Source organism: Nanorana parkeri, unplaced genomic scaffold, assembly GCF_000935625.1.
Source record: "Nanorana parkeri isolate BGI_ZX_2015 unplaced genomic scaffold, ASM93562v1 scaffold1404, whole genome shotgun sequence".
Classification (NCBI taxonomy): domain Eukaryota; kingdom Metazoa; phylum Chordata; class Amphibia; order Anura; family Dicroglossidae; genus Nanorana; species Nanorana parkeri.
Genome location: NW_017307672.1, coordinates 51,801 through 65,811, shown reverse-complemented (window position 1 = coordinate 65,811; position 14,011 = coordinate 51,801). Strand labels below are relative to the sequence as shown.

The 14,011-nt window shown below is 42.5% G+C and overlaps 1 protein-coding gene across 1 annotated transcript in view; it reads right to left on the bottom strand.

Moving 5' to 3' along the window:
- LOC108798104 (proline dehydrogenase 1, mitochondrial-like) overlaps positions 1-14,011 on the bottom strand; it is a gene marked incomplete at its 5' end in the record, with an annotated part of 92,367 nt that overhangs the window by 30,440 nt on the left and 47,916 nt on the right. The window contains one exon of the mRNA XM_018569820.1: positions 2,879-2,971. Coding sequence (XP_018425322.1) covers positions 2,879-2,971 — 93 coding nt within the window. The remainder of the gene's footprint in view (positions 1-2,878; positions 2,972-14,011) is intronic.

The window sequence follows — 14,011 nt, the reverse complement described above, 5'->3', positions numbered from 1 at the left end:
AAGCCACAAGTTTCAGGATGGCTGAGCGTTGAGGAGAACAGAGCCGCTGTCATCCTGTCATTTTCCGGATGACAGCGGCTTTCCCTGGTTACTAGATAACCAGGAGATGCTGAACTGTCATTACACACTGAGAACCTGGCAGAGCCGCCGTGATATCACAGCGGCTCCGCCGGGTTCTCAGTGTAATGACACATCAGCTGCTAACCAGGGGACGCTGATCTGTCTCTGCATGCAAGTGGCCGGAGCCAACCGTGAGATGATGGCTTTAAAAAAAAACATTAACTTAACTGTGGCAGCGCATGGCAAAGCTTTGTGACTCATTGCCATGCGTTGTGATACATTGTGTTGCAATTAAATATACACCTGTATCAAATATACACCTGTACATCAAGCAATGTGCACTTAGGTGACATCACACTGACCATCCAATAGGGAGAACAAAGAAAGCTAAAAGAGCAACTTAAATAGGCAGAGGAAGGCAAGGAATACTTTGGAGTGCCCGAGGGGGAGGAGAATGGAATAGGCTGGGACGTACCTTCCTGAATCGGGGGTTGGGGGCAGGGAGGTGTGATCAAACATAGCATTCGGTTTTAGGTTTTTCTTTTTTTCCACTCATCTCTATAGGTTGAACTTGATGGACATGTGTCTTTTTTCAACCTGACTATGTAACTATGTAGCCCGGTTGACAGACAGTTTTTGATCCAGAAAAAGCATGTACACATCTAATGTTCCGAATTACTCTTCAAGTGATCAAAAAAGGATATGGATGACAGCCCTTGCACATGCACAAAACAAACGCAAGTCTGCAGTTGAGGGCTTGTTCACGCCAAGAGCGGAGAAGATCCAGACCAGAGCAGGTGCAGACAGGATCAAAACTGCGTCCAATGTATTCTTATGGTATTTTGACCTCCAGTTCACATCGCAGCGTGCGGATCCAGACCAGGTCCAGAGCAGGTGAAAAAACTGCGGCAAGCCCTATTTTACCTGCTCTGGAACGCATCACAAATGCAACGCAATGCAACCCAATGCAATTCAATGGGAAAAAATAACCATAAAGAAAAAAAAACTCTTTTGTTATCTGTCATGACCTAATCTTCCTTTGTCACTTCCTGTCTTTGGAAAAGGTGACCTTGTGAGCTGGAGAGCAAAGGAAAAATGGTGGACCAGTTTTGTGACCCAGAGAGATTCATAAGTATGGTTCAACAGTGCACTGAGCTATATGACAGCAGACACTTTCAATATAAGAACAATAGAAAGAAGGCTGACCAGTGGAGTTTGATAGCAGGGAGAGTTTTCCCAGGATATAAGGATATGTCCTTGACAGATGAGAGCTGTGGTGAGTACTTCAATGTGATAGAGAGAGATTGCTAGCGAAGTAGAGAGAAAGCGAGAGAGTTATAGAGAGAGAGATTGCTAGAGAAATAGAGCGAGAGCTATAGAGAAAGAGAGTTATAGAGAAAGAGAAATAGAGAGAGAGTTATAGAGAAAGAGAGAGTTATAGAGAAAGAGAGAGTTATAGAGAAAGAGAGAGAGTGATAGAGAGAGAGAGATTGCTAGAGAAATAGAGAGTTAAAGAGAGAGTGATAGAGAGTGTGAGATAGATTCCATCACAAGGGACACATCACATGCAAACATTCCTACCTAGATATCGACATGCGGGTGTATGAAAAAAAACTTGTCTGGGTGTGCACAAAGGTCTGCATATAGAGTCCCAAACTGGCCCTTTGGATCTCTTTCTCTCATCAGTGGGTGCACCCAAAAGCGACGTCTCCTTACAGCACTTTGACGTAGCAGTATAATAACCATCACCAGGAGCATGCCTGCATCCCATGAATCCATGTTGCAACAATTTTACATGTGAAACAAGGTCAGAGGAAGCAGGAAATAATCGGAACAGCTAATGAAAAGTCAGAGGTAAAAGGAAATGACCTCATAACCTTGTTTAGCTTCCTGGGAAAAAAAAAACGCATCAAAAACGCGTCGTGCGTGTGCAGAAACCTGACCGGATCTGGTCTGCATTTGGTGTGAACAAGGCCTAAGGCTCCCATACTTCTTTCCTAACAAAGTCCTTTTAACTACACGTCACATGAGCAATTTTGTAGCAAAAAATGTTAGGCTTGTGTTGCAGTAATGTGTAGCTCAGCCCATGATTTGTTCACTTCTTGCAGTGTTTGGAGCTAGCTACTTGGCTGCAGGTAGCTAGCTCCAGATACTGTAACTAGCTACAGCAGCAATTTGACGGTCACAAATCTACAAAGTTGCTGTCTGATCTGGCCTGACGTCCTAAGTAAAACAGAAGTTAGAAAGTTTAATTCCAAGTAATACAGACAGTTAAGACACTACACAGAAAGAAGGCACAAAATAAGTAAGCAATGCAGTTCAAGAACTCTTTAAATTTACAATATAACAACTCTCTAAAACCAGCTTTTTAAACTGCACAAAAGAAGAGTGAAGATGTGTCATTCATTCTTTTGAAGGAGGATTTAGGCAAGAAGTAGTGCAAGTCGCAGTACTTCACTGTGAACAATGACAGTGGGCATAAGCTGCGCAAGTGTCTTTGTTATGCCCTCTAATTCTAGGTTTCTATAGCTACACATATCACAGCATTATTCATTCAGAAACCTGTTTGTTCTCTTATCAGAATGCTTTAATACTTCTCAAGCACTTAACCCAGACTTATTGTAAGTGTCAAGAGATCTCCATTTCCATTTCCTCTGATTATGGACCAACTGTACTCTCCTGAATTCGTGTTTAATATTGTTAGGAACTGTGTTTTATCACTGTCGTTTACCTCCTTTGAGATATATTATTCATTGTAACCTGTGCTGCATGATATATACAGCATGCCAAGTAAACCAGACAGAATTAAGTTTCTGACCTTTGCAAGAACGTCCATTCTTTGCAACATCCTCTTCATTTGTAAATCCTCTTCCTCTGTAAATCTGGACAGGAGAGGTTCCAATTGTCCACTCTTAAAAAAAGAAAATTAAAAAGCTTCAGTGTAAGATAAAAAGGTACATAAGCAGATTTTCCGCTGTAGATTTCTTATATTATATGTCCTATATTACTAAACAGCAACTTCCAATACTAATCTAGGAAATACTGGAAATCAGCAAGCCCATTCAAAGCAAATTGATATCATTTATTGCAGTCAGATTAAATCATACTCAAACTGCAATGATTGCATGCAACCTCCCCTCATGCACCAATGTGTGTGAGCAAGGCTGCAGCAGCCTTAAGCTGCCCATACACCTGACGATTATCGTACGGTAAATCGCAGGTGATCTCGCGATTGTACGATAATAGTAAGGTGTATGGGCAGCGTGCGCCCGCATTTACTGTAGGGTGGCACGATTTTTGTATTGCAAGCACGCTAGAAAACCCGCCGAAAATCGTAAGCGGGTTGGTAGCGTGATCACAAGACGAAAGCCGCACGGGCAGAGGTGCGCAAGCGCAGACTGCCCGCTCACCATTGCAATCATATGTAAGCCCTCCCCTCAGCGGGGAGGACTTGCGATGATCGCCATGTACGATCTGCCTGTCCAAGATGGGCAGGTCGTACAAACTTTTTACAACCATCGCACAACGAAAGTCGTGCAATGGTTGTAAGGTGTATGGCCACCTTTAGAGAGGAGTTGGTGCTTGTGAAAATATATTTCGGTATTCCGCAGATTTAAAGTAATTTCGAAGATGACTTAAAAATTATTTAGCTAGCATTGTAGATTATAAGGTAAATGCAAAGGTGAAAACTACAACAATTAAGCAGGTACTACAACAATTAAGCAGGTTGCCCAACGCCAATGCATATAAAAACCTTTCATGTTTCTTTGGTGTGTACATGACATTTAATCTTTCTGTTGATCTCTACTGTATATTTGTACTGTTGTTTTTGTACTGTTCTTACCATAGTATACCTTTGTTTACAATTTTTAAAATAAAAATATTTGATCATCTTATACAACCTCCTCCTCTCCACATCTCCTACCCACTCACACTCCTGTATGCTTATATGGGAAGAATTTGGTAATTTTCTATCTCCCGACGAGTGGGACCAAATATGGGACACAACTAGAACACTAGCAAAATGCTGAAGCCCTAGAAACCAACCATAAAAAAATGTTTGTCGATGTTATATGATCCCAAGTAGCTTTAGACACTACATTCCAGATAGAATGGGCATTTGTTTTCAAACTTGTGGGTAAATGAGAACTTATTTTCACACTAGACAGCCATGTCTAGTAGCTCATGTTTTTTGGACACATATCTATGGTTTATTATCAACTCTAATGGGTTCTTATGGAAGCACTCCTTAATTATCCCCTCCATGAGTCTCATTAAGACCAAAACTTCTCTTACATATCCTGATAGTAGCCAAGCAAATGATAGCAAAAGGATTGGTATCCGATTCACTCATTTCTTGAGGTGAAAACCAGATGATTGCATACTACATTTGCCATTCCACAAAATATGGGAACCATGGATTAACCTTTCTAGCCATTCTTTGACTGTAGACTTTTAGGTTTTTCTTCCCTACCAACAATGCCACCTCATCTTGGATTTGTATAATGTTGCAAATGGCCCCGGGGCGACCTGTCCCTTGTTCCCTTCCACGGCTTTTCCACTTTTCGCTCTCTTTCCTCTCTACAGTTCTTTTCTTCTTAGATTACTCTCTCTCTATAGGATTCCCTCTAATCCTATATGGACTGAAGATACTACTTGTTTGGGTTGCTGAAATAGGGGCTTACCGCTAGCCATTTAAACCACCTAATGTAACTTGTTAAAAAGCAACAGATAAGGAAGCGCACTCCTGGTGTATGAACATACTGCTGGATGCTGTACCCTGGGGAGTGGTGTGCAAGCTTCTTCAAAACAGGGAGAGGAACCCTGTGAGACAATCAGATTTACACTTAACTGGAGAGCGCAACTACCTAAAAGGGTACTGCAAAGCCTGATATGACTGGCTAAAAAACTGAGGTAAATGGTGCGTTCCTTACAGTTAGGATGTCCCACAGTAGTATGTCATCACAGGTCTCTTGGTACTGTCAGGTCCACGGCAGGCGTTGAGTGGCTGCCGGACTGAAACTGGGATGTCTGAACTGTCGCCAGCCCACGTACTCGGCTGGCTAGGCCGAGCCGCGGCAGCTGGAGAAGAATAGAGGTAGATGTCAGCCGGCTGGATGACCGTTTTGGGTGCGCTGAATGCTGTAAGTCAGTGCTAGTTTGTCAGATGGAGATGTGTTCTGATGTGAGATGGGCACGAAAGCAGGGTTGGCGGTAGGCTACGCATTTCGAGGGTTACCCTCTTTGTCAAGCCTTAGAACAATGCGGACCGCGGGAAACTGGGCTACTTTTAAAAAATGACAGTGGGTAGGAGCCACATCGGAGTTAGCCCAGTGAAAGGCTGAGTCTCCCGATGGGGGAGGGACTATAGGTCTGAAGAACGCCCAGGGGACGGGTCATCAGCTTCTCTCATGATTAGGTCTGAGTGTCATTAGGGGGCATTGCATGAGCGGGATCATATTGTTGGTCGTGCATATAGGCATTTTAAAAACTATTATTGCTGTTTCTGCCTCTGTCAGTTGGTGGACCCCTAAAGGGTTGTCCCTAGGGAACACTAATGGATTGTGTATTGATCTGCAAGTTTTTTTGTTTAAAATCCTTGAATATATTATAAATTTTAAAAACAACGCATGCCATCATCGTATTGATCGAATAAAAAATAGAAAATATAATGACATTTAAAACCAATGAATGAAAAGGATGAATCTATATGGATAAAAATATATATGGATAAAACCACTATGGAATGACTAACTTTCCCCAATGTGGGTTTTGGGGTAGCCCCAATTTGTCAAGTATGTATCCACATAACTCCGCTGTGAACCAAGGCTAAAGGAGCATGTGGACACCTATATAGTTAAAATTGCACCAAAAAATGCAGGTATGCCCACTTTATCAGAATCACACCGGTGTGTGCACACATCTATGTGCATGTTGATGTGCTTTCATAACACTTTTGTTGTTTAAAACATCCAATGCCCTATATCCTGAAAAGGGGAGGGCAAACATTGTGTTCTTGCTTGTGCTGGATAACTGTGTGATAACCTATTAAAGAATCTTATGAATTTCGATTTCTTCATTTAACCCATTGGGTGTCAAGGTGTTAAGTTTATAGATCCAGAACGTTTCTCCTACACAATGAATGAAACCGTTCTGATGGAGATAGGTGTGTGGGGATGTGTTCGATTGCAAACACCCTAAGGTCCTGGATTTTTTTGTGGTGTTTGACCGTGAAGCGTCTAGGGACACTATGTTCCAGGTCGCCCTTTGCAATGAGCCGTCTATGATCCCCGATACGGGCCCGCAGTGGGCGTATGGTGCGATCGACATACAATCAACCCACAGGGACAGGTGAGCACATATACCACATGATCATGGGAGCATGTGATAAACTGGTTTGTGATGTACCTTATTAAGGTGGTCAATGAACTGGGTTTGTCCATTCTCGATGAACTGGCAGGTGAGGCACCTGGGCTTTTTACATTGAAAGATGCCCACCCTATTGTCAAAAGGAAGTGTTTTGGTACAACCTCAGATGCTTGGAATGAGCGGCTCGGTCCAACCCTATTCTTTACATTTTTTGTTTTTCTGAAATTGATTGAGGGTTTAAAAAAAGTTGGGGCCCAATCTGGGGTCTTTCTGTAGGATGTGACTCATCCAACCCCAGTCCCCCTCCTCCACCCACTGCCACCCTCTCCAACTTAGTTTCAATTACCACACCTATTAACATGCAACCTCCGGATAATCAAAGAGAAGTCCTAGATGGGACCACAGCAGCGCAGACCCAACATCATGAGCCTCTTAATATCTCTACCAGTTCTTTTTTAGAGCAGGGACCTCTAATGACTCCAAACATCAAACGAAAAAAACAAGAAGAGGGATTAGAGGAGTAAAAGGTAGCAAAAATGCCAAAAAAAGAAAAGGGAAAACCAATAACTCCACAATAAAATTTTTCAACCTGTCCAAACATAGTCTCTCTCCCAGTGAAACGTCATTACTCAAAAAAGGTCTCAACTTTGCCCCAGATGCTAAACCAGACACCTTCACTCTCTTCAAGGACCTCAATAGATTTATTAGGGTGCTGACTCTCCGAAGACACTATTCTAATAACACCACCACAACTCCTCCAATTGTTACCACTCCCAATATTCCCTTTGAACTAGAAGTTGCGTTAGACATCCTGGAGAAACAAGATGGAGATATTTTGCAAACACTTTATGAATTAGTGGATCAGAATTCCACCTTTGAATTGGATTTGGAGACCTTCCTGAATCCCGATATCACACATACCACCCTTAGACCAAAATCCACGTTCTCCCTGATACACTCTAAGGGTCCCTTCATGGACACATTTTATCAAGCGGTCTATGCAGACCTCCTTGAAGTGTGTAAAAAAGCGAAACATCACAATCTCGCCCCCCTCGAAAACAGGGCACTCAAAGATCTAGAATCGAATCGGAATATTGTGACTAAACAAGCCGACAAGAGGGGTAGTCATTCAGGACCGCCCCACATACATCCAAGAGGCTCTCAAATTGCTTTCATCCAAGCACTTACAAATCCCTCCCAGCAGATCCCCTACCGATTTTTTCAAAAGAACTTGAAGGTTTAATTAGTCCAGCATATGGTAAGGGTATCATCAATAAAAAAAAGAAATCCTTATTAGCCAAACATCCAAATACGCCATATTTTTATCACCTACCCAAGATGCATAAGGACAGTCAAAATCCCCCTGGATGACCAATCATTGCCAGTACCAATAGTCTAACAAGTGGTCTTTCTAAGTATATAAACCACTTCTTACAACCAATAGTGTCCTCACTCCCATCATACATCAAAGACCCGGGACATTTGATCAACATTTTATTCATGTATACATGGAACCAAAATTACAGCTGGGTCTCCCTGGATGTAAGCTCCCTATATACATCTATTCCTCATTCAGTGGGCCTCAGTGCCCTACAACTCTTTTTGGGTCAATCGTCAATTAAATCACACACAGGTCCAGTTCCTTCTAAACTGCACCGAATTTACATTAAACACACAATTATTTTTCCTTTTTGGGGAAATTCTACCTCCAGACACAAGGGACAGCAATGGGGGCCAACTATGCCCCCAGTTACGCTAATCTGACCATGGGCCATTGGGAAGCCCTGCACATCTGGGAACACAACCCATTTGCCAACAGGTTCATATATTATGGCAGATATATTGATGACATCTTAATCATCTGGGATGGTCCTCTGGAAAGCGTCTCCGAATTTTTAACATATTGCAATAGAAACAACTTTGGTCTGTCACTTACGCACGAGGTCAACAGCACGAGATTAGAGTTTCTTGATCTGTGTACGGCGGGGGGGGGGAAGGGTTAAATTCTTACTTACATTACAACAGCTGCCACCACCCCCGGTGGAAAAACATACCTATGAGCCAATTTTGTAGGTTAAAAAGGAATTGCACACAGGACACTGACTACACTACATCGTCAACTTCTCCTTGATAAATTTAGGGACAAGGAGCAACTAATCACTGAGGCTTACTCCCAATACCCTGTCTCAAAACCAGATATAGACAACAGTGAGGGCACCAGCATTGAGAACCGAAATATTAATGATATCAGATTCATTACCACCTTTAACAATAGTTTTAAAGCGATCCAAAAGGTTGTCAATAACCATTGGCACATCCAACAGAAAGATCCCAGATTGAGGGTTTGGAAGGTAAGTTGGGCCCAATCAATTTCAGAAAAATATTTAAAGAATAGGGTTGGACCGAGCCGCTCATTCCAAGCACCTGATGTCGTACCAAAACACTTCCTTTTTGACAATAGGGTGGGCATCTTTTAATGTAAAAAGCCCAGGTGCCTCACCTGTCAGTTCATCGAGCATGGACAAACCCAGTTCATTGACCACCTTAATAAGGTACATCACAAACCAGTTTATCACATGCTCCCATGATCATGTGGTATATGTGCTCACCTGTCCCTGTGGGTTGATTGTATGTCGATCGCACCATACGCCCACTGCGGGCCCGTATCGGGGATCATAGACGCCTCATTGCAAAGGGTGACCTGGAACATAGTGTCCCTAGACGCTGCACGGTCAAACACCACAAAGAAATCCTGGACCTTAGGGTGTTTGCAATCGAACACATCCCCACACACTATCTCCATCAGAACGGTTTCATTCATTGTGTAGGAGAGAAACGTTCTGGATCTATAAACTTAACACCTTGACACCCAATGGGTTAAATGAAGAAATCGAAATTCATAAGATTCTTTAATAGGTTATCACACAGTTATCCAGCACAAGCAAGAACACAATGTTTGCCCTCCCCTTTTCAGGATATAGGGCATTGGATGTTTTAAACAACAAAAGTGTTATGAAAGCACATCAACATGCACATAGATGTGTGCACACACCGGTGTGATTCTGATAAAGTGGGCATACCTGCATTTTTTGGTGCAATTTTAACTATATAGGTGTCCACATGCTCCTTAGCCTTGGTTCACAGCGGAGTTATGTGGATACATGCATGACAAATTGGGGCTACCCCAATACCCACATTGGGTAAAGGTAGCCATTCCACAGTGGTTTTATCCATATATATTTTTATCCATATAGATTCATCCTTTTCATTCATTGGTTTAAATTTCATTATATTTTCTATTTTTTATCCGATCAATACGATGATGGCATGCGTTGTTTTTAATATTTATAATATATTAAAGGATTTTAAACAAAAAAAACTCTTGCAGATCAATACACAATCCATCAGTGTTCCCTAGGGACAACCCTTTAGGGGTCCACCAACTGACAGAGGCAGAAACAGCAATAATAGTTTTTAAAATGTCTACATACACGACCAACAATATGATCCCGATCATGCAATGCCCACTAATGACACTCAGACCTAATCATGAGAGAAGCTGATGACCTGTTCCCTGGGCGTTCTTCAGATGTATAGTCCCTCCCCCATCGGGAGACTCAGCCTTTCATTGGGCTAACTCCGATGTGGCTTCTCCCCCTGTCATTTTTTAAAAGTAGCCCAGTTTCCCGCGGTCCGCATTCTTCTAAGGCTTGACCAAGAGGGTTGTGACGGACTGAACCATCACTGGTGCTGTTGGAGGAGCCTGAGGGCTAGCCTCCTTCCAACTGACTATGGACCCAGAACTATGGAGACCCCCCTCGGACCTCTTGGAGTTAAAATTAACCATTATACCAGGTTTATGTGTGGAGGGATGTACTGTACATTTTCCCTGGCATTACATTTGGATGACTGTCCAGGGAGAGGAGGTAGCAATTGTGACAGACCTCCTGGTACCCCGACTGGGTACCTCCGTCAGAAAACAGCTTCCTCTCACCTGGAACCCGAATCCCAGTGTCATCAGCCCAAACCTGCCTAATTATTGGACAGAACCAATATATTAGGACAGAACGCTTAACCACTCAATCATTAGACAACACCAATGTTGGGAGGTGGAAACCAAGATCTGCCTTATTGAAGACCAGCTCAGTACATATACAGCTCTGGGGGTCTAAACACAAAACGCAATCAAAACATGATCATGCAAACAGACATCCCCTCCCCGATGCCTTAATGAATGAATAGGGGAGAGGAGACACATGTGATGGGATTATCTCCTGAGTGCATCATAGTGTGATTTACTCATCTACACCTGGAGTCAGCTACTCCTAGAATCAGCTATCCTAATACCATCAACACAATACAACAAAGGGACCAATAAACTGTAACAGTTCAATGTCCAGAATTATCCCCCTTCAGTGCTCCTGGAGTCACAGCCTGTACCTATAATACACACAGTGTCATCCAAATGTAATGCCAGGGAAAAATGTACAGTACATCCCTCCACACATAAACCTGGTACAATGGTTAATTGTAACCCCAAGAGGTCCGAGGGGGGTCTCCATAGTTCTGGGTCCATAGTCAGTTGGAAGGAGGCTAGCCCTCAGGCTCCTCCAACAGCACCAGTGACGGTTCAGTCCGTCACAAGGGTAACCCTCGAAATGCGTAGCCTACCGCCAACCCTGCTTTCGTGCCCGTCTCAGATCAGAACACATCTCCCTCTGACAAACGAGCACTGACCTACAGCATTCAGCGCACCCCCAACGATCATCCAGCCGACTGACATCTACCTCTCTCCTTCAGCTGCCGCAGCTCGGCCTGGCCAGCCGAGTACGTGGGCTGGCGACAGATCAGACATCCCAGTTTCAGTCCGGCAGCCACTCAACGCCTGCTGTGGACCTGGCAGTACCAAGAGACCTGTGATGCCATACTACTGTGGAACATCCCAACTGTAAGTTTTTTAGCCAGTCACATCAGGTTTTAAAGTACCCTTTTAGGTAATTGCGCTCTCCAGTTAAAGGAGAACAATGAGGTGGGTGCTTTTCACTCACCTCATAGTTCTAGCCGACCTGTGACAATGAGACTGTCACAGGTCGGCTCAGTAGATCGGGGGGTGAGCGAACACATGCCGGTGTTCGCTCCCTTCTCGATCCTGTCACGGCTCTCTGCCGTGACAGGGGAGGGGATGGATTCCCCCCTTCCCGCTCTAGATAGGCAGAGCCAGCTGTCACTCACGCAGCTGGGCGGATCTCGACATCGATGTCGGGATCCGCTCCGGCGTCTCAGTATACCGCGAGCTGTAGCTTGCGGTATACTGAGCTTAGGGTGACGGGAGGACGCTAGTTTGTGTCCTCCCGTTACCCTAAGGAGAACTATGGGGAAAAGCCCTGACCCCATAGTTCTCGTTTAAGTGTAAATCTAATGCAACTTGTGGTACTGATGTAAACGATATGCAATCTCTACTTTTCCTTCCAAATCTTTTACATTTGTATTGTTTTATTTTCAGCCTGTGAACCATTTATGACTGCTTATGTACTGTTAAAAACTTAGTGAACACAATATAAATATATAAAATATAATTTTTATAAAAAATTAAAAAGAAAAAATGCAGAGACACAGAGTTGCACAATGGATCCTGCAGATCCTCAAACAGTAGGATCCTGGGACTGAACCGAAACAGGACCTTAAAATTAGAACTCAAGTTGTTTTACAACCATAAAGTAAGAGTGTTCTGTGAGGATTAACATGTCTAATAACACACATGAGATCTCTATGATAAATAGGCCAGCGAATCAAGTTATTAAAATCAACACGCAGGCAGAGTTAAATACCTGTAACGCTCTATAAAATGCAATGTTCTAGGTTGGCCTTACTGAGAAATAGTGTCCCTCTAAATAGAACAAAAATGTCCTCTTACATAGGCACTCTCAACCATAAAATGTTTATTTCTAAAAATTAAAAAAAAAAAAAAGCTGTATTGTCTGCAAAAACCTCTAACAATAAGTACGTCAGTGGGGAAATGGTTTGTCAGTTCGATTTATTCATCCGCTGAAAATGTATTCAGGTGTGAATAAAAATCTGCCTAATTTATGCAAATACATCCCTACGGACTCGATACAAATCAACACAAAAATGAGTTTATTCTCCCTTACAACTTAACTACTCTACCTTATTGCATATAAAAAATGGACAGACTCATAAATATGTTTATTTATAGCTCATTTTCTTGTTGATGGGAAAAGGTTAGTCGTTTTGAAAGTAATATAGAAAAAACAAAAAGAAAAAACAAACAAATGCAATCAGAAGGAATATTGAGGAATAAGAAATAGAACACCCAATACATTAAAAGTGTCAAAGAGCATTAAAACATTATCAATTTATACTTCCATTAGGACAAGGATAATAGGAGCAGTAAGCTATAAAAAAACTGTGCAGATATGTAATAAAAGAGGAAATCCTGCTGTAACTAGCTGGAAGGCGCAAATTCAAATCACCCTGCACTGACTGACATACTGGAATAAAACTTGTACAATAACCCTGATGTAAGGCCAATGTCACTATTCATGGACTCAATCATCCTCATTAAGCTCAGGGTTATCATGAAGAGGAGTTTAAAGCATGCAGGCTGCAGTAACACACACCAAACACAACCTTTTGCCTTCTCGTTAGCGTGAAACAAGCCTCCCACTGTGCTCTAAATGGCCAGATGGTGGCACAATTTCTCAACATATAGTAATGCAGTAGGTTAAAGTTGCTCAATTCTTTAGCATGCTGATAATAAACCAAAGCCTAGAATTTCACACATCATACAGGTGGCAAATCCCATAGGATCCCACCCCATCTTGCTCTAATACATTTTGTTAGAAATGTGCCCAAAAAACAGCTACCGTGCTGAAGCTCCAGGGCATCGGGAGCAGAGAGGACGTAAGAAACAAGAAAGGATGGCAGAGTAAAAGAATAGCCTTTCTTTGGTGAATGGACCTCAAGTAATGGAGCACTGGAATAAAAATAAGGCTAAACCTGAGTGAGAGACAGTACAGATGATTAAACAAAGCCTACAGATCCTCTATAACATAGGAAAACAAATTGACAAGTGTTTGTCACTCCATATAGTTAACAGCCTATGCTGGCATATGGAAAAATATATAACCATATATGTATGCTTTCCATATGTATGGAAAGATTATAACAGGATTCAGTGATCAGTATTCAGAGTTACATTTCTCAACTACTACCCGAATATAAATGCTTATTTTAATGCTTATTTTAAAACTGATTATATTACTAAAAGATGCCCATACTTAGATGTATATTGTGCCACATGTGCTAATTTTTCACTGCGCGTGTGAGCACACAATTGTCATCGGGTAGGCTGCTGGGATTTTAGTGTGATACTCCGTTCATATCTGCTGATGCGTCAGTATATTTCTGTCTACTATTAGAGAGATTTTGCCAACCTACTGTCTTTGTGACACAATGGCTACAGAAACAGCATTGAAAACTTCAAAAGGTGCATATACTCTATCTGCTGCCTCAAGGCCAGGTTCCCCAATGTGTCCCCCTCTCCACGTCAACCCCCCCCCCC